The sequence below is a fragment of the Caretta caretta genome, chromosome 7 (genome assembly GCF_965140235.1).
Source record: "Caretta caretta isolate rCarCar2 chromosome 7, rCarCar1.hap1, whole genome shotgun sequence".
NCBI classification, from domain to species: domain Eukaryota; kingdom Metazoa; phylum Chordata; order Testudines; family Cheloniidae; genus Caretta; species Caretta caretta.
Window position 1 is genome coordinate 30,917,722 of NC_134212.1, and position 17,460 is coordinate 30,935,181.

The window sequence follows — 17,460 nt, forward strand, 5'->3', positions numbered from 1 at the left end:
CTAGAGTGGAGGTGATGGGCACCACTCTCCCAACCATGTCAGGGCGGGACTGGCTCCTTTCCTCAATCGAGAGTGTGTGTGGTGGACCCCCTCGACACCACCACCTCTCCCCAGTATAAACCTATAGGCATCGTTCCTGGTCAGATCCTGCCATCATCCAGTGGTGGGGAGACCCACTGTGCCCCGTAGGTGACAGCTGTACTGCCTTTCAGCACCCCACATCCTTGTGATGGGGGGAGCAACACAGCAGCCCGCCGGGACATGGCTCTCAGATCCCACCACTGAGCCCCTTTCTCCTAAACCCCACTTAATAGCCCCCCAAGAGTCTCTCTGCTCTATTTCCCAGTACCCCAATGCTGCTAGGTTGGGGGGGCTTGCTCTGAACCCCCAATCCAAGGGGATGGGTCTCCAACTGATTCACATCCTGCTCCTTATATGTCTGCAGTGGCTGGCCCAATGGGTGGGGGCCCACTCTTGGTTGGGGGGCAGAGGTCTGTGCAGCACCCAGCCTGACAAGGGCTCTGAACTTGGACCCATAATACATCTCATAAATTATTTTAGGTCAGAGACAAATCTGCTCCCCATGCTGGTGGCAGTGCAGCCGCAGGTGAACATCCTGTGCCCCCTGCTGCTGTGAGGGACGGGAAAGCTGCCCCCAACACTGTGCATTGTCCTGGCTCAGATTTCATTTCTGGGAAGGAGCCAGGACCCCCTGCACAGCCAATGGGTGGGGGAAGAAACCTGGGCTCCTTCCCTTGGGGTCGGAAGGTAGGGAGGCCTGAACATGGGGCAGGGGTAAGAATCTCAAGCATCCCACTCTGGGAAAAGTAGGGGGCTGGATCTCATGGGCTAGAGGGGTGGGGGAAGTTGGGGTTCCTGGCCTGAGGGGGAAAGAGGCCGGTGTTCACCTCCCCCAGAGTGAGGAGAGCTGGGAGTAGTCAGGGTTCCTGGCCTGGGTAGACATAGGGGAGTGGAGCCAGGGCATTGCAGGGAGAGAATTATAGCACAGGACGGGTAATTTCCAAGATCCCTCCGCCCCTTTCCCCCTCACACCAAACATGGGACCAGCTTGGGGTTTGCTGGAGCACAAGCGCCCCCTTGTGGCCATGCTGGGGCCCACACCAGAGATCCTGCTTAGGAGTGGTCAGTGGGGTCCTGCTTTGGGGCAGGGGCGGGAGGTGCTGAGTCCCATTCCCCACTTCAAGTCCAGGGGGCCTAGCCTAGATCTTGTGACCCTCTGACCCAGGGCTAGGGGAGAGCGAGACTCCAGGGGGACCCAGTGCCAGCCCCAGCTCAGCAAATCAGAGACCCTGGGGAGAGGCACCCCAGGGGAGGGGGATGTCGTATGACCACCCACCCGTGGCAGGGAAATCACAGCAGCAGGAACCCTCCCCCCTTGATTCAGCAACGCTCCCAGAGATCTCCCCCACCCCATCTCTAGGGCACAGACACTCCCCACACACTGGAGCAATCTCCCTCTGCTTGTGTAGCCCCTGCCCCCCCAGGCTGTTTATTCTGCACTCAAGAGAGGATTATGAGATGGGGGGGGACGACGACACAGACGATGTGCAGGAAGTATGGGCAGGAGGGCTGAGCAGGATAAAACTGGGGTCTGGATCACTCCTTTGCTTTCCCCACGCCCTGTCTATAGCTTCCCCCTCCCCCACACCCCCAGCAGAGACACAGAGGCAGGGCTGGCAAGAGCCATTTATTCCAGGTTGATACACAGCATGGTGGGGCAGTACACCACCACCAGGGCACGAGTGCCCCCTAGAGGCCAAACCCATGACAGCAGGAGTAGCAGCAAGAGCACAGCCCCACCTCCCGCAGGAGGGAGACTATCATATCATGCTGGGAAAGGATGCTGCGCTGCCCCGCTCCTCATGCTAGGGCGGGCGGGGGACGAGGGGGGGGCAGGGGGAAGCAGCAGCAGGAGGGACCCTGGCATGCTGGTGCTCAGAGCTGAGACAGAATGTGGTTGGCCAGACTGCAGGTCAGCCCTGTTCCATCCTCCTCCACGTTGAGAGCCTTCACCACGCCATCCTCCAGCACCATGGAGAACCTGAGATAGATGGGGGTGTGAGTGCCAGGCTCCCCTCCCGCCGTGCCAGCCTCCACCACAGAAAACCTGGGAGGGGTCAGGGTGAGAACACATTGGGGGCTCCCCCTCCCCTGCCCTCCAGGGGTTCCCCTTTCATCCCTCCAGGACTCCCCACTTCCCACCCTATCGTCCACCACTATGGAGAACCCAGGAGGGAGATTGGGGATTCAGTGTGGGGACAGAGCCAGGGCTCCCTCCCACATCTCCTAGTGGCCCCTGCCCCCATCATGGAGAAGGGAGGGTTGGGGGTATCAATGTGGGGATATAGCCAGGGGGGCTTTACCTCTCCCAGGTTTTCCCATGGAGATGGAGAGGAGGACTTCATTTCCTTCCCCACCCCAGCAAAGGGGATACCCCAGAGGCCCATAGTTGTAGCTGCAGGGGTGCATCCTCTCCCCTCTGAGCTCCTAACACTCATCCCCATGCCTATCCCTCGCCTGTACAGACAGGGAACCCCAGCTCTCCCCCGGGGGGGTATCCCCAGAGGCTGCTGGGGGGTAGGGAGCCCACTGCTTTACCTTTTGCAGCGGTTGGTCCCAAAGAGGTCACGCAGGGGCTCCTTGTCCAGCAGCAGCTCCGTCGCCTAGGGGAGAAAGGGAAAGCAAGGGGGGGGGGGGGTCAGACAGAGTCCCACCGCAAGGCAGATGACACAGCCGAGGAACTGCCCTCCACAAAAGACCCTTCACCTCTGGAGCTGCCTGGTCCTCAGATGCCCTTTGACCCCAACCCAGCCCCTGTTGTCGGTGTCAGGGAGGTGGCACTGGAGGGACAGAATCCTGGATGCCTCTAATAGGGGATGGGGTTCCACTGCCCCATCCCCCACTGTCCCAGAGCTGGATCTGACACAGCGGGTAGGGGAGGAGCAGAGGAGGCGACAGGCACATGGTGGGGTGGGAAAGAGGACTGGCCAGAGAGTGGGGGCCCTGATTCTGGGCTGTCGAGCTGGTTAGGAGGGGAAGGGCCAAGGACTGATACACAGACATGTGGGTAGGTAGAGACTGGGACTGATCCTGATCCACGAGGAGGATACCCCCAGCTGGGCATGGGTTGGGGGGGTGGGGCGTTACCTTTCCGAAGGCTCCGGTGGGGTCAGCCAGCATCCACACCTGAGGGGGGAGGGGGAAAGGGTTAGGGAACCAGTGACAAGGCACCTGTGAGGTGGCAGCAGGGTAGGAGTGGCAAGGGCCACACCCACTCCTGAAGTTACACAACCTACAGATGCCCCCTTGCATAACCAACAGCTCCTACGAGGAAGGGAAGTGCTCACTGCTGCCTGGAAGTCACCCACTCCCTGCAGGGGTGGGGGCAGGGCTCCTGCAGCCTTGGGGTTAGGGTGCTGCTGAGTTGAGGAGAGAAGACTCCTCCCCTTTCTCTAAGACTCAGCACCATAAACCCCCTATAAGGACACTGCCCTGGGCCTCGACCCCCGCTCACTCCCCCTGCCCTGGGTCCCCTAGTCCCACCTTCTGCATTCCCCTTCCTATGGTCCCTGGGATTCTCCACATTCCCCTGGGCTGTGTGGCCCCCTCACCCTGGGTGCAATAGCTCGACCCCCCTCCCTCCACACACACACACACTCCCCCGCCTTACCCTCCCTTCACTCCCCTTGCCCTGGGCCCCAGGGGCCTTGCCCCGCTCTCTCCCTGGCTCACCTTGCCCTGGGCCCCATGGGCCTTGCCCCACTCGCTCATGACGAAGACATCGTTCACAGCCAGACAGGCGATCAGCTCCACGCCCTTGGCCTTCAGCGCCCCCGCCTGCTCCACATAGCCTGGCAAGTGGGTCTGAGGGGGGTAGGAAGAGCATTAGTTCCTTAACATGCTGGGTGGGGGAGGGGGAGCATCAGACACCAGCCCAGGGATCCAAGGAGGGAGCTGGGCAGCCCCGGCATGCAAGGACACACAGAGCTCACAAATGTGTCCCTTTTCCAGTCCACACTGTGGCTCCCTTGCCCCAGGGATCGGATGGTGGAAGGGATGCTCTGGTGGATGAATTCTGGGGAGCTGGGTGGGGTGGGGGATACTCTGAGGAGGGGAGTGAGTGAACTCTGGGATGGGGGGTTTCAGGGAACAGGGCATGTGAGGGGCCATTCTAGAATGAGGGAGGGTGCTCTAGGATAGGGGTTGCAAAGTTGGGGGGGATGCTCTGGAGTTGGTGTGTGTGTTCTAAAATGGGTAGGGTAGTGGGGGGAGAGGAAGGACGCACTGCGGAGGGGAGGAGGTCTCCATGCCTCACCTTGGAGCAGCCAGGGGTGAAGGCACCAGGCACCCCGAAGAGAATCCCTTTCTTGCCCTTGAAGAGTGCGGCCACATCCACCTTGGTGCCGGGGTCCCCCTCGTACACCTCCACACTGGGCAGCTTGTCTCCGACCTGTGGGTACAGGGGGTGAGAGCTGGGGGAGGCCTAGCCAAGTCCCCTTGCCCAGGTCAAGTCTATGCCAGACCCCCACAGGGCCTCTGTCCCACCCCACCCCCCCAACGCAGGGGGAGGGGCTACCTCAGCTCTGGAATTCCACCTGGGAGCTGGTTCCTCTTGCCCCAGCTACAACCCCCCCACCCCTGCCCCAGTGCCAACAGGGCATGACCAGAACAGATGCAGATGGGGGCCTCAAGCAGCTGACTAATGAGGGGGGGGTCTCCCTTCCCAGTCACCTAGCCAACTTCCTGCCTTGAAACCCCCATCCCCAGCAGGCAAAGACAAGCCTCCAGCTGATGCATAAAGCCTGAGATGAGCCTCTCCATAGCTGGGGAGCAGGAGAGCCCTGTGTGCCCCCCTCAATTGTGTCTGGGGCGGGTGTTGTAACTGCAATCTGTGAGGGGAGCTCCATAGGAGAGAGACTCAGTGATTCAGCACTCCTACCTTGGAGTTTCCAAACTGATTACTCAAGCCCATGAGTTGGACACCTCCCCCAGTTCCCTGCCCGCCATGCCCACAGCCCCAACTTTCTGGGCTGCTGTGTACCCCCCTTCACAACCAACCATCCTCCCTCCCCAGCCTGCTCCTCCTCCCCCCACAACCCAGCTCCCACAACCCCAACCAACCCCCATCTTCCCCGCATCCTACCCCTGCCTCCCACTACTCCCTTACCACTAACCCAGCATCCCCAGCTCACACCCCCAGCCTCTACCCCGTTTCCCGTCCCCCACAATCCAGCTCCCTCTGACCCCACCTACCTCCCAACCCCCATCTCCTGCCTCCCATCTCATCCCATAACCTAGCTCCCCCCTATACAGCCTAACTCCTCCTCCAACTCTCAACACCACCCCTGCTCACCCTTCCCCAGCCTGCCTTAAACTCACCCCCCCAAATCAGCCCTTTCTGCTCCCAACCTCTCCCTGCCCCTCTAGATTTGGAGGGAGTTGGGAGCTCAGTGCCTCCCTTGTTCCAACCCCATCCTCCCGCCCCTCTGAGTTTACTCCCTCCCTTGTGAGGCAGAGCCCTGGGGGGCCCTACGAGGGGGTAGTGACCCTCCAAGCTTCAGGGACCGGGGGCATGGTCTCAGGTTTCAAGGGTCCCAGTTGGGGGGAGGCATCGGGGGCTAAACCAAGGGGCGGGGGCTCTTCTCTAGCCCAGGGCCCCAGCTGGAGAGGGGAGCTGCCAGGAGGAGCCCTGCTAGGGGCCCCGATTTTGGAGGGGGGCTTGTCCAGGAGCCTCCATTCGGGGGCCCCTGTTGTCTGCCCCGGGGCCCAGCTGGGGGCTGATTTAAGGGGGCTCCCTGGGATCGGGCTCTCCAGCTCCCTGCGCCGGGGCTCGCTGGGGCTGAGTGTGTGTGTGGGGGGGTCCCCAGCTAGGGGCGGGGCAGGTTGGATGGTTGAGGGCCCCTGGGGGGTCCCGCTCACCGCCCCGCCCGGACTCACCTTGACGGGCGCCATGGCAGCTGCTCGGACACCGAAGCGCCTCCGGGTTCCTCTCGGCTCGGAGCTGGGAGGCCCGGGGGGGCGCCCCGCCCGCAACAGCCCCAGCCTCAGCCCCAGCCCCGCCACACCCCGCCACGCGGTCACCATGGAGACCGCTTGAATGACAGTTGCCATGGAAAAGGCCTGGGGGACCTACCAACCTTGGGGTGGACTGGAACGCCCATGCGCCGCAACCCACAGGTTGGTTTGCATCACATTTGCATATCATTGGTGGTTCATTGGCATGGCCGGTTTGCACACAGCTTTACATACAGCTTGATTTTGATTGGCAGGGCGACATTACAAGCGGTTTGCACGCTGAATTTGCATACAATTAACATATAAGTTGTGATTAATGTGTTTTTCTCCTGCTTTTTGCACATATTAATTTCTTAATTTAAATATAATCTGCTTGTGATTTCCCTGCTATTGGCATGTATCAACTCCTTAGTTTCGCGTCTAATTCTCCTCTCCTCCTCATTGGGGCGGGGGCACCAGGGGAGCAACGGACACCGGCACCCTGTCTCCGGATCTCCCCGGAACCCTCAGGTTCGGGACCATGTTTCCCTGTCAACCGCCTTTGAGTAGGCACATTGCATCCGGAAATAGTGTGTGTGTGTGGGGGGGGTGAAATTGAACCGGAAGTCGCTGAGTATTGGCTTCCCACCGCTTCCGCAGGTGGGCTGTGACACCGGGAGCGGCGCGAGGATGAAGCTGCTGACGCACAACATGCTGACCTCGCATGTGCGGGGGGTGCGGCCCGGGGGGGGTTTCCCCCTCCGTATCCAGGTAACAGCGATTCCCGCCCCCCCCCCCCCCCCCCGCAACCAGAAGGCCACATAACCCTGCCCCCTGGGCTGCCCCCGCGCTGGGTCTGGGCGTCGTAGGGCTGATTTCCTCCCGCCATGGGGATCCCGCCCCCGCCGTGCCTAGCCGGACTGACCCTCCCCCTCCCCGCAGGCCACCGAGGTGAAAGTGAATAACGTGGATTTCAACCAGGAGTTCGTGGCGCGGATGATCCCCAAGGTGGAGTGGGGGGCCCTGGTGGAGGCTGCGGAGAGCGTGAGTATGGGGGGAGGGGCTGGCCGCGTCCAGGGCATGGGTGGGTGGAGTTTGGCAGGGGGAGGGGCTCACCCTGGGTGCTGGGGCCCCTAGGCACAGGGCCAGAGTGCTGTCATGGCAGGAGATGGGCAACGTGGATTGACACCGTGGGGATTGGAGAGGGAAGTGGCTTTGGGGAGCGTCTGGGTCAATCAGAGCAAAGTCTCTCTTCTGGGGTCAAGCATTGTGACATTCATCTCCCTCTCCCTACAGCTGGGCCATCTGTCGGACCTGCCCCACCAGCTGCCCCCTGAGTACGAGAACAATGAGGACTTCCTGAGGAAGGTGCATCACGTGCTGCTGGAGGTGAGAAACCCCCCCATCTATGTCCACAACCCCCCACCAGCTCCTTGCCTGGTGCTGGGCACCATCTCCCAGGCACCACAAACCTGTGGCGGAGGTTGTATGACGGGGTCCATGTTACAAACACAGGTCCTTATCCACACAGGTCCACAAGACACCAGGGACTTATCAGTCCACAGAGACATTGGGGATCCCCCAGTGTGGAGGACCTCTGTTGCTGCTCATGTTCCAATGTAGACATTGCGGGGGCTCCCTCAAGCAGTGAGAGTGTGTTGATGGTGGGGGATTCTCCCCTTGCTCTAGCTGCAAGTTGGAATCCACTCTTGTGGGGCTGAGAGTCCAGCAGATGCCCTGGCACTGGGCTCACAGGATCCTTTTGCTTCTGTGGCTCATCCTGCCTTTTCCCCAGCTGCTAAGAGTGACTGCAGCAAAATACCCCTACCCCTAATAAACAAATAAAACCGAGAAGGGAGGGCTGGTGCTCTGGGGAAGTTCCATCCCTCCCTGACAGCATTATGGGGCAGGGCCAGGGCACAGCCCATCCCTCTGTCTTTAGGCTGCAGCTGACCTGTGTTTCTTCCTCCCCTGCATAGGTGGAGGTGATGGAGGGGATCCTGAAGTGCCCTGATTCTGGCCGGGAGTTCCCTATCACCAAGGGCATCCCCAACATGCTGTTGAGCGAGGAGGAGACGTGAAGGGCCAGGATGGCCAAGCTGGGAAGGTTGGGGTGGGGGAGGGAGTCCCTAAGGGTGTGGCGGGGGAGGGAGGGTTCTACAGGGAGTAGAAGACATTCGGTGCTCCTTTGGTTTGCGTATAAATAAACCGGTGAGGTGGAGCCTAGCATGGGGCGTGTCATCCATTACCTGTTCCCCCTCACCTGCTTGTGCCCCTCAATCACAACCTGCAGCACTCTGCCATCCTAGCCCTTGGCTACCCCCAACCACACTTGTGCTGGTGCCCTTCTATTCTAATCCAGTCCCCATCCCTAGTTAGCCCTTGGTCTATCCGAACACTGGCCTGCCACACCTTGCACCGTACTCACTTTCCTCGTGTACAGTTATTTCGATTGCAGTAGTACTTAAAAAAAGGAGTACTTGTGGCACCTTAGAGACTAACCAATTTATTTGAGCATAAGCTTTCGTGAGCTACAGCTCATTTCATCGGATGCATACTGTGGAAAATACAAAAGATGTTTTTATACACACAAACCATGAAAAAATGGGTGATTATCACTACAAAAGGTTTTCTCTCCCCCCACCCCACTCTCCTGCTGATAATAGCTTATGTAAAGTGATCACTCTCCTTACAATGTGTATGATAATCAAGGTGGGCCATTTCCAGCACAAATCCAGGGTTTAACTTTGTGAGGTGAAGTGAGCTGTAGCTCACGAAAGCTCATGCTCAAATAAATTGGTTAGTCTCTAAGGTGTCACAAGTACTCCTTTTCTTTTTGCAAATACAGACTAACACGGCTGTTACTCTGAAAGTAGTACTTAGGAGACCTAGTCCTGAAGCAGGTCCTCCATTGGGCCAGGCACTGCTCAGACTCCCAGGCAAGATCAAGGCCCCCATTGGGACAGGTGCTGCACAAACACAGAACAAGTAGACAATGCTCTTTCTCCTTCGTAACTGCTAGGAAGGAAGACTATGGACACAGGCTGAGATCTCCATGGTTTATTCTGGCTCTGGAATATAGCTCTATGTATGTGTGTGTATAGCACCTATACACAAAATAGAGGTATTTATAATATATACACATACATAATTTAATACAAACCTCCTCCACGTCACCCCACTCATTATAGAAATGGGGGGACTGAGGGTGCACCCCTCCAAGGGGAGCAGAGATGAAGGGGTCACGTATTCTCCTGCAAGAAATATACAGTCTGATATATTGCTATGTACATGTTTCTCAGCATCTTCACCCCCACCCCAAGGGAAAGGGGGGGCTTATTGCTATGGGCAGCAGAAGGGCAAGGGAAATTTGAGGGTGGGTGGAGGGGATACTGGCCTCTGTTCCTATCCCTAGGACCCCCCAATATGGCCATGCCTTTGAAACCCCTCTTCCTATCTGTACAGCTACCCTATCACAGTGCTGTGCTCCCCCTCCCACAATTCCAGGCTTCTGTCTCAGCGCCCCCCCCCACCCCTCCAGCAGGGGCTCCCCCAGTCAAACTCCCACCCCCTCCAGACTTTCCACCATCCAGGGGCTTTTTGGGGGGTGGGGTGGGGGAGAAGAGACCAGCACTCAGTGGAGGTTCCCAGACCCTGCTGCTAAGTTCCCCTCACCCCCACTTATGTCACCCCACTGGATGTTCCTTGGAAAACCCAACTGGAAGTCCCTGGCTCAAGCACCCTCCCCCATGTTTCAAGGCAACGTATGGGCTTATCACCCCGCAAAACTCAATTCTCTTCCCAGGACAGAAGAATATACCCCCCTCCAATCTAAGAGACCCACACACACTCCCCTCCCCTGAATTACAGGGGACCCCCACAACCCTCCTTATCTAAGGTATCCCAACTACAGGGATCTCCCAGACCTGAGCCAAGGGACCCTCATAGGGTTCCCCTCCCCCCACCAAGTGCAAACATAGTTTGTTCATTTATTGCTTGAAGGGACATTGTAAACCCTTCACCCCACTCGGGGGCAGGGGCCGGGAGGCCTCAGGGCGTCCCACTTTGGGATGGGGGGTTATTCTCCTCCACACATACTTTCTCCTCTAAGCAGAGAGTTCTGAGACTCAGTGAGGAGGGGGACACCCACCATGGACTCAGTGAGGAGGGGGACACCCCCCTTCAGTGAGAATCAGCTGCCCCTGCTACTGCCCTCCCCACCTAACTGACCCCTCCAGTGCCAAGCTACCTCCAGCCCCAGCACACACTGGCTGCTGGGCAAGCACCCCTCCGCTGGGGGTTTCCCCTGCTCTGAGCCAGGGACAAGCAGGGACCCCCCCAGGCCAGGTCTGTGCATGTAGGGTTAACACACTCTCCCCTGCAGTCCAGCTTTGTGCTGTTCAGGTCCATTATGGCTTCCACTGGAGGCCCTGGTTCTTCTCCCCCTGCTACTAAATCCCTCCCCCCAGCTAATAACTTAGAATATGGCTTCCAGTGCATATGGGGGGCTGGGTCCCCGTGTCACTCTGTCCCCTCCCACCAGTGTCCCCCGGTCCGTCTCCAGCATGCCCATTCCCCAGCCCTGTGGCCATGCTGCAGCTCCCCTGAGCCACATCAGTCCAATCCTCCCCTTCCCCTATCTGCCTTACTGTCCCCATGCATCCCCCCTGTCCCCCAGCCAGAGCGTCTGTGTCTGTCCCCCCAGCAACCTGGTACCCCAATGTCCGTGTGTCTGTCCCCACCCCCACCCATCCCTACTCCTCTCGTTTGCGTGTCTCCAGTGTGTCTGTCCCCCTCCCACCCTGCCCATCTTCCGCATCTATGTGGCTGTCTCCCTGCCCCAGGTCTGTGTGGCTGTCCCCAAGCCCCTCACCCCGGTCCATGCCTCTGCCCCCCCCACATGGCGGGGAGGGGAAGGCGGGGAGGGTCCTCAGTCCATCATGGCTTCCAGCATCTCGAGAAAGAGCTTGTGCATGGGCACCTTCCCTCCCAGCTTAATGCCATAGAAGTGGTGCAGGGCGCGGGCGGCCGTCTGGCGCAGCAGGGGCAGCGTTAGCAGCAGCTTCCCCGCCCGGCGCGGCTCCTCTGGCCGTCGGCTGCCCTCGTACTCCAGCAGGGCCTCGTGCAGCACGTCCCGCAGCCGCTGCACCGCGGCCATGTCCTCGATGTGCACCGAGTCTGGGGGCCGGGGGAGACCATGGGGGTTAGAGGGGTGGCGTGGCCAATGTTGCTGATATGCACCCAGCCTGGGCGGGAACACTATGCACCGAGTCTGGGGAGACCCGTGGGGGGGGGGGTATGGCCGATGTTGCTGATGTGCACTTGGGGGGGAATCATACAGGGTTAGAGCAGGAGCTCTGCCATGTCACTGCTGAGCACCAAGTCAGAGGGGCAGGGAAACTATGGTGGGGCCAAGGCCACCACGTCCTTGAATGAAGTCTGGGGTGGGAGTCAAGGAGGGAGCTGTGGCAGGCAGAGCCTGGGGGGAAGCAGGCAGCTGTGGGGGGAGGAGGGCCGATCCCAGCCCAGGGGAGATGAAAGCCAGATGCAGACAACTGCCCCCACCCCAAGCCCCCCATAGGGCAGGACCCACCTGAGTTGGCAAGTGCCAGGGCCTTGAGCAGCACATACTCCTCGCGCTCCAGCCGCAGGGCGCGGTACTTGCGCACCAGCTGCAGGAGGGCGGCGCTCAGCTCCCAGAGCCCTGCCGCGCGCGCCCCCTCCTCGTCCAGCGCAAAGTCCTCGGCAAAGACCACCTCGTCCTCGCAGGGGAGCGAACGCCAGGCCACACCCAGCACCAGCACCTCCAGCCAGGCGCTCTGCAGCACACTCATCTGATCGGCCAGCGACAGCGCCGGGAACCCTGCGGGGAAGAGACGGGAGTTAGGGGGCAGTGCGGGCTGGGAACCCTGCAGGGGGGCAGGGCTGGGGGCAAGGGGGAGACAGGAGTTAGGGGGCTGGGAAGGGAACAGGGATTAGGAAGCAGAGCTGAAGGTTGGGGATGGGAACGGGGGAGCAGGGCTGGGCACCCTGTAGCAGGAATCTGCGGGGGGTGAGGGAGAAAGGGTGAGGAGGGGAGCACTGTGGGAGGGGCAGCACATGGGGATGGGGCCAAGGGGACAGGCTGGGCGGGAGATGGGGGTCATAAAGAATGCTGCAGGGGGGGTGAGGCCCCACCTGGGATGTTCTTGGCCCAGCCAATGATGACGACGATCTCGCGGTCAGCCAGGTCACACAGGGCGCTAGTGGCACGGAGGGGCCCATCGGGCAGCGCTGGGTCAGGCATTGCGTACAGCTTCTCAGGCTCCGCCACCAGCAGGTGGGACACCATGGGGTTAATGGGAGCTGCAGAGAGGGGGCAATGTGAGAGGAGATCCCCCAGCACCCCATCCCCCTCTCGCACCCTATCACACCTGGGCTCCTCCCCCTCCCAGATCTGCCCATACCCCACAGTCCTGACCCATAGGCCCCTACTACCTCAGCCTTGGGCTTCCCCCTCCACCCCCGCCCCCGGCTCTGCCTCTTAATCCTGACCCACAGCCTCACCCCACTCACCTGGTTTCTTGCTGTTCGCTGTGGCAATCTGGGGGGTGGCAAAGGTGTTGGGGAATGGGGCCCCATCCACCTCAGGGCGGCGCTTGTATTTCTGGCGTCCCCCTCGCACCCGGTCCAGCCGCACCCCTAGGGGGCAGAGCAGAAGACGTGGGGTCAGAATGCACCCCCAAAACTCTCCCTTTTCCCCACCCATCCTGCCCATTCCCCTATTTCCAAGGGGACCAATTTGCTCTCATAACAGCAGGGGGGAACTGAGGGGCTGTTTTCCCCCCAGGGTTCTCCTGATGGTTCCCCCTGACATTACCCTGGCTTCCTGACCCTCCCATATCCTGCCTCCCACACCTGCCCCCCAGCTCACCAACCACTGCCCCCCCCAGCAGCTCTCTAATCCCTCCCAGCTCTTTTCCCCTCCCTAAGTTCCCGCCCAATTCCCCCTGCCAACGCCCCAGCTCCTTCCCTGCAACCCCCCAGAACCACTGTGCTCTCCCCCCAGCCCCCACCATGTCCCTCCACCCCCCGTACCTTCCTTGAGCATGCCGACGCGCAGGCACTTGGTGAACCGACAGGCCTGGCAGGCTTTGCGGCGCCGCTTGGTGATCTCGCACTCGTTACTGGCCGGGCAGCTGTACTCGATACTGCCTGGGGGAAGAGCAGGGTGAGACGGGGCTGAGACCAGGTTCGGGGGGAGACGGGGCCAAGACCAAAGATGTGGGGGAACATGGAGGAAGGAGATGAGCTGAAGTGGTGGTGGGGAAAATCCTGGGGGAGAGGGGAGATGGGGCTGAGCCTGTGCTGGGGGGAGAGTTGGGGAAGTAGGGGCATGCAATGAGGTGAGGCCAAACCACTGAAAGCTGGAGGAGAAACTGGGGGGAGAGGTGATGTAGTCCCAAGGAAGTGGGAGGCCAGGGCCACCCACCCACAAAGCAGAAGCAATCCTCCCCATTAATGCTGCAAGCTCCTGGGTTACATCTCCCACAATGCAGCTAGGAGGAGATGGAAGACCGCTGTGCACCGTGCGAAATGTAGCCCAGCCCAGGGAGGAGAACCACCCCATGAAACATCCGCACTACAGCTCCTAGCAGGCACTGGGGAGGCTCAGCAAGGGAGACCACGGTGCATCACGGGAGATGTAGTCCTGTTGGGAAACCCAGCCTACAGGAGAATGGGGAGTGCAAGGCATCTGAATTACAGCTCCCAAGAGGCACTGCAGCAGCTGAGGGCGGTGGAGTCAATTGGGCTCCACTCAAGCTCCACTGTAGTCCCCCAACCTCAAGAGATTTCATCTCAATTTTCCCAAGGGAAAAATAAAACAATTTCAGCAAAATCAAATTCCCCTGCCCACCATGGAAAATCACCAAACGGCCATGAGCAGGGAGCCCTGGGGCAGCCACCGCATCCCCTCTCCTTGGAGCTGTTCCTCTCCCTTGAGCCAATCACCCAGCATTTGGAAAGCTGAGACAGGGGCAGGGGTGTGTGACGGGCCCTCTTTGGGAAACTGGGACCCAATTCCAAGTGCACTGAAGGGTAGGGAGCCACCACCCATCCACGCAGCAACGATCAGCGGAGGAGGGGCCTGGGGCTGGGACAGCAGGGCCTGTGGATCAGGATTGCGGGGCCCCCTAGGCTGGGGGTGTGCAGGGGGTTACCTTGTATAGTGCGCTTGAAGAAGGCTTTGCAGGCCTCACAGGAGGCCACTCCATAGTGATATCCCGAGGCCACGTCCCCGCACACCAGGCACAGACGCTTGGGCAGGGAGCTTAGCACATATTTGCCCCGGGGCAAGGCTTCATCAGGGTTGTTGTCATGGCGCCGGCGGGTCAGTGCCCCCGGCTCGGGGTCATGGGGAGGACCACTGGCATCGGAGGAGCCGCTGGGGCTGCGCTGGGCCAGGCTGTCCGGGGAGGCCGGCTCAGTCTTGATGAAGAACTCGGCTCGGTGATCCCGAGACGACATGGCTGGGGTGGCCTGCAGGGGGTGATCCATGTGGGAGAGGGGAGGTTGGGGGGGCAGTCAGACACTCCTCCCCCACATCTGGACTGCCCAATCCCTGCCCTTTTACACTCTGCCAGGACGCTGTGGGAGCTCCCTAGGGTCGAGTGCCCTGCGCTGCCATCCCAGGCACCCAGGTTCCTTTCCACATCCTGGTCACTCCCCTGGGATAGCTGCCAGGGGGAGATTCAGTCCCATACTGCTGGCTCTGATGTCAGAGCTGTGACCCCCAGAGCTGGGTACCCCTGCCCAGGATTCCCCCCCCCCCCAACCTAGGGGCCTCTTCCCAGATGTTCAGCACACTCCCTCCCCCTCCCAATGCCAGCTCCAGTATCTCAGGGTCGGGCATGTGACAGGCTCAAGGTCACAGAGAGAGACTCTGATCACAGGCTGGGGGCGGGTACAGGGAGCTGTGTGTGTGTTTGCTTGCGGGGAGCTGTTAGTGGGCATGCAAGCGGGGGGGTCTCTGGGATGGCAAAAGTTGGTACCAACAATCCAGAAGCAGAAATAGCCTTAGCTCTGTGCTCTCTCCCCAGCTCTGCTCCAGGAATTAACCCCCTCTCCAGGGCTCAAGTCAACCCAGGCTGCAGGAGGCAGATAAGGGTCATGGCAGAGGGATTAGTCTGGAGGCCACAGCTCAGACAGCTCCCCCTCCCCAACACACTCACCCCCACTCACTAGGGCTCAGAACCCCTACCCCAAAGATACTCTCCAGGGCTCACCCCGCCGGGCACTCCCCCACCCACCCTGCTTGACTCAGAACCAGGCTCTGGAGCAGTTTCTGGGCAGGGGGCCTCTGAGGAGCCGGGCGGATTCGGGGGATGGGAGGCATGGCTGAACTGCCTGTGCTCCCCATCTACGGACCCAGGCAGGGCACTCTTCCGATGGAGCCAGTGGGGTCAGGGAGGGGTCGTAGCCCTGCAGGGCTGTACCCTCCCTTGCAAACACACATAGGCAAGCCCAGCACCCACATCTCTCCTCCCTCACACTGGGACTTATCTGGCAGCACTCCCAGCCCATGAGGAGGGGGAGAAATTGGGATCAGGAATGGAACCCAGGTGTCCGGGATGGCACGGACTGGGCCAGGAATGAATGCTAGAGGCCACCTTTAGTCCAGCTGGGGCAGGGGAGGAAGGGGACATGTCCATGTGTGTTAGCCCCATGTCAGTGTGCTCCCCACTGTGTCCATACATGGCATCCCAGTCCCCAAGAGCATTCCAGGCATGTCAGCCGTGTCTGTTACTCTGTCTGTCCCCATGTTCCCCCCCCCCGACCTTTGTCCCCTTTGTGCCGTCTTGTCTCTTTCCTAATGTCCCGCGGCGGGGGGGGGGAGTTACGCAAGAGCAGGCGGAGGGGAAATGGGGTCTGGACCCTCCATCATGCCCCATTGTGCTTACAGAAGACTGTCCTCTATCCTCCTGCACTCTTCCCCCTCTGCAGTCCCCCAACCTCCACCCTTGCTCTGCACCCCACTATCCATGCACTCCCCTTCTCCCTGCACACCCCCAATACCGACCCAACCCCCCCGCCCCGGGACTAACCTGGAGCCCTAAGGCACTCCCAGCCCCTGGGAACTGGGACCCAGACATCTGGGACAGCCACTGGGGGAAGACTGGTACCCCCTCCAAGTACCCCTATTTCACCCCACCCTCCCAACCCATTCACCCTCCTTCCCCCTGCACTCCAATCCTTACCCTGCCACTACATCCTACCCCACACATGCATACCCTTCCCCCAGTAACCTCCCTCCCATCAGCAGAACAGAGATAGAAAAGTTGGTCAAACTTTCTTCCCCCTGCCCCTCAGGGGATGCAATGGACCATAGGAACGTACACCAGGAGGCACTCTGGTGTGTATGGGAGGGGTGACACCACGTCCTGCTCCCAGTCAAAGGGAGTCCCAGTAAATGACATTACCCATCATCTAGGTGGATGGTTTCTGGCCCCATCATGTGCTGGACGGGCAGTGTGGGTGGGGGGTTTTGGATTCATAGTGTGGGGGAGAATTCCCCAGCCTCCCCATTCTAATCCCAGACTAGCTCACCCCTACTGTTTCTGTACACACACTCCCCCCTTCAGGGTCAGGCCTTGGGCCAATTCAGGACTGTGACCTTTGACCCGGGAAGATTCTGGCTTGACTGGTCATGGAGCCCTGAGTGTGGAGGGCAGGGGCAGTTTGACACCTACCATTTCCCTCCGTCTTCCCGTTACTCCACACATACCCACACACCAGGCCCCAGGCAGCAGGGGGGCATGAGATGCCATGTCCTGGCAGGAGATTGTGTGACTGACACATGGTCACTTACACAGACACACGCTCTGGCACCAGGATACAGCTGCTCACCTCCCTGCAAGTCTCCATGTCTGTCCAGGTGTCCGCGTTTCCCCAGGGGTCCACCCCCTGAGTCTCCATGTGTGCCTGGCTGGTCAGCTCTGTCCCCGCTGGCCATGTGTGCGCGTGTCTGTCAGTCTGTCCGTGTCCGACTGGGCAGCCCCCTGTATGTCTGTCTGGTCCCAGGAGCGCCCACGTCCCCAAGTCTGTCTGTGCCTCCGTCTGTCCGTCCGCCTGTTCCCACTGTGTCCCCTCGAGTCCCGCCCCGTGACTGTCTGTCCCTGCAGCGTCCGTCTGTCTCCGTGCGCGCCCAAGCCCCCGCTGCGGAGCGGGAGTCACATGGGCCGGGTGGGGGCCCCCCTGCCCCGATCCCGCACTGACCTTGGGGCCCGGCGTGGCGTGTCCGGGCCGGGCGGGGCTCAGTGGCCCGGGACGCGGGGGGCCGGCCGGGCCATGGGCGCGGGCTCAGCCCGGCTCGCTGCGCTGCGCTCCGAGTGTAGGACACAAAAGGACATCGCGGCGCACTTCCTCCTGGGCTCCCAGCTGACAAATGGAAGGGGCGGGGCGGCG

At 60.5% G+C, this 17,460-nt stretch overlaps 3 protein-coding genes across 5 annotated transcripts; 1 reads left to right on the forward strand and 2 right to left on the reverse strand.

Moving 5' to 3' along the window:
- Window positions 1–1,695: 1,695 nt before the first annotated feature.
- PRDX5 (peroxiredoxin 5) lies at window positions 1,696–6,163 on the reverse strand. The gene is made up of 6 exons (XM_048859448.2): window positions 5,959–6,163; window positions 4,337–4,471; window positions 3,754–3,885; window positions 3,169–3,207; window positions 2,620–2,684; window positions 1,696–2,062 (listed from the first exon to the last, which is right to left on the reverse strand). The coding sequence occupies exons 1-6, from the start codon at window positions 6,130–6,132 to the stop codon at window positions 1,957–1,959; spliced, it is 651 nt and encodes a 216-aa protein (XP_048715405.2). The 5' UTR covers window positions 6,133–6,163; the 3' UTR covers window positions 1,696–1,956.
- A 463-nt stretch (window positions 6,164–6,626) lies between these two features.
- On the forward strand, window positions 6,627–8,241 carry TRMT112 (tRNA methyltransferase activator subunit 11-2). Its single transcript, XM_048859455.2, has 4 exons — window positions 6,627–6,786; window positions 6,958–7,059; window positions 7,312–7,404; window positions 7,995–8,241. The coding sequence occupies exons 1-4, from the start codon at window positions 6,706–6,708 to the stop codon at window positions 8,094–8,096; spliced, it is 378 nt and encodes a 125-aa protein (XP_048715412.2). The 5' UTR covers window positions 6,627–6,705; the 3' UTR covers window positions 8,097–8,241.
- Window positions 8,242–9,060: 819 nt separating this feature from the next.
- ESRRA (estrogen related receptor alpha) lies at window positions 9,061–17,389 on the reverse strand. 3 transcript variants are annotated; one of them, XR_007357845.2, is made up of 8 exons: window positions 16,903–17,179; window positions 14,217–14,535; window positions 13,093–13,209; window positions 12,571–12,696; window positions 12,193–12,360; window positions 11,609–11,878; window positions 10,889–11,193; window positions 9,061–9,269 (listed from the first exon to the last, which is right to left on the reverse strand). XR_007357845.2 is itself a non-coding variant. In XM_048859429.2 (7 exons), the coding sequence occupies exons 2-7, from the start codon at window positions 14,521–14,523 to the stop codon at window positions 10,946–10,948; spliced, it is 1,236 nt and encodes a 411-aa protein (XP_048715386.1). In that variant the 5' UTR covers window positions 14,524–14,535; window positions 17,272–17,389; the 3' UTR covers window positions 9,061–10,945. The 3 variants fall into 3 exon arrangements, 2 of the variants coding, with proteins under 2 accessions (XP_048715386.1, XP_048715385.1); XM_048859429.2 differs by lacking the exon at window positions 16,903–17,179 and adding an exon at window positions 17,272–17,389 and having other exon boundaries at window positions 9,061–11,193; XM_048859428.2 differs by having other exon boundaries at window positions 9,061–11,193.
- Between the last annotated feature and the right edge of the window lie 71 nt (window positions 17,390–17,460).

Coding starts and splice junctions, on each gene's coding strand:
- PRDX5 (XM_048859448.2), bottom strand. CDS start 6,132: ATGGCAACTGTCATTCAAGCGGTCTCCATGGTGACCGCGTGGCGGGGT. Junction 4,472..5,958: donor CTGCCATGGCGCCCGTCAAG/GTGAGTCCGGGC, acceptor CTGTACCCACAG/GTCGGAGACAAGCTGCCCAG. Junction 3,208..3,753: donor CCCATGGGGCCCAGGGCAAG/GTGAGCCAGGGA, acceptor CTCCCCCCTCAG/GTGTGGATGCTGGCTGACCC.
- TRMT112 (XM_048859455.2), top strand. CDS start 6,706: ATGAAGCTGCTGACGCACAACATGCTGACCTCGCATGTGCGGGGGGTG. Junction 6,787..6,957: donor GTTTCCCCCTCCGTATCCAG/GTAACAGCGATT, acceptor CCCTCCCCGCAG/GCCACCGAGGTGAAAGTGAA. Junction 7,060..7,311: donor TGGTGGAGGCTGCGGAGAGC/GTGAGTATGGGG, acceptor CTCTCCCTACAG/CTGGGCCATCTGTCGGACCT.
- ESRRA (XM_048859428.2), bottom strand. CDS start 16,971: ATGGAGACTCAGGGGGTGGACCCCTGGGGAAACGCGGACACCTGGACA. Junction 14,536..16,902: donor ACATGGAGACTTGCAGGGAG/GTGAGCAGCTGT, acceptor CACCCCCTGCAG/GCCACCCCAGCCATGTCGTC. Junction 11,879..12,192: donor CTGGGCCAAGAACATCCCAG/GTGGGGCCTCAC, acceptor TCTTCCCCGCAG/GGTTCCCGGCGCTGTCGCTG.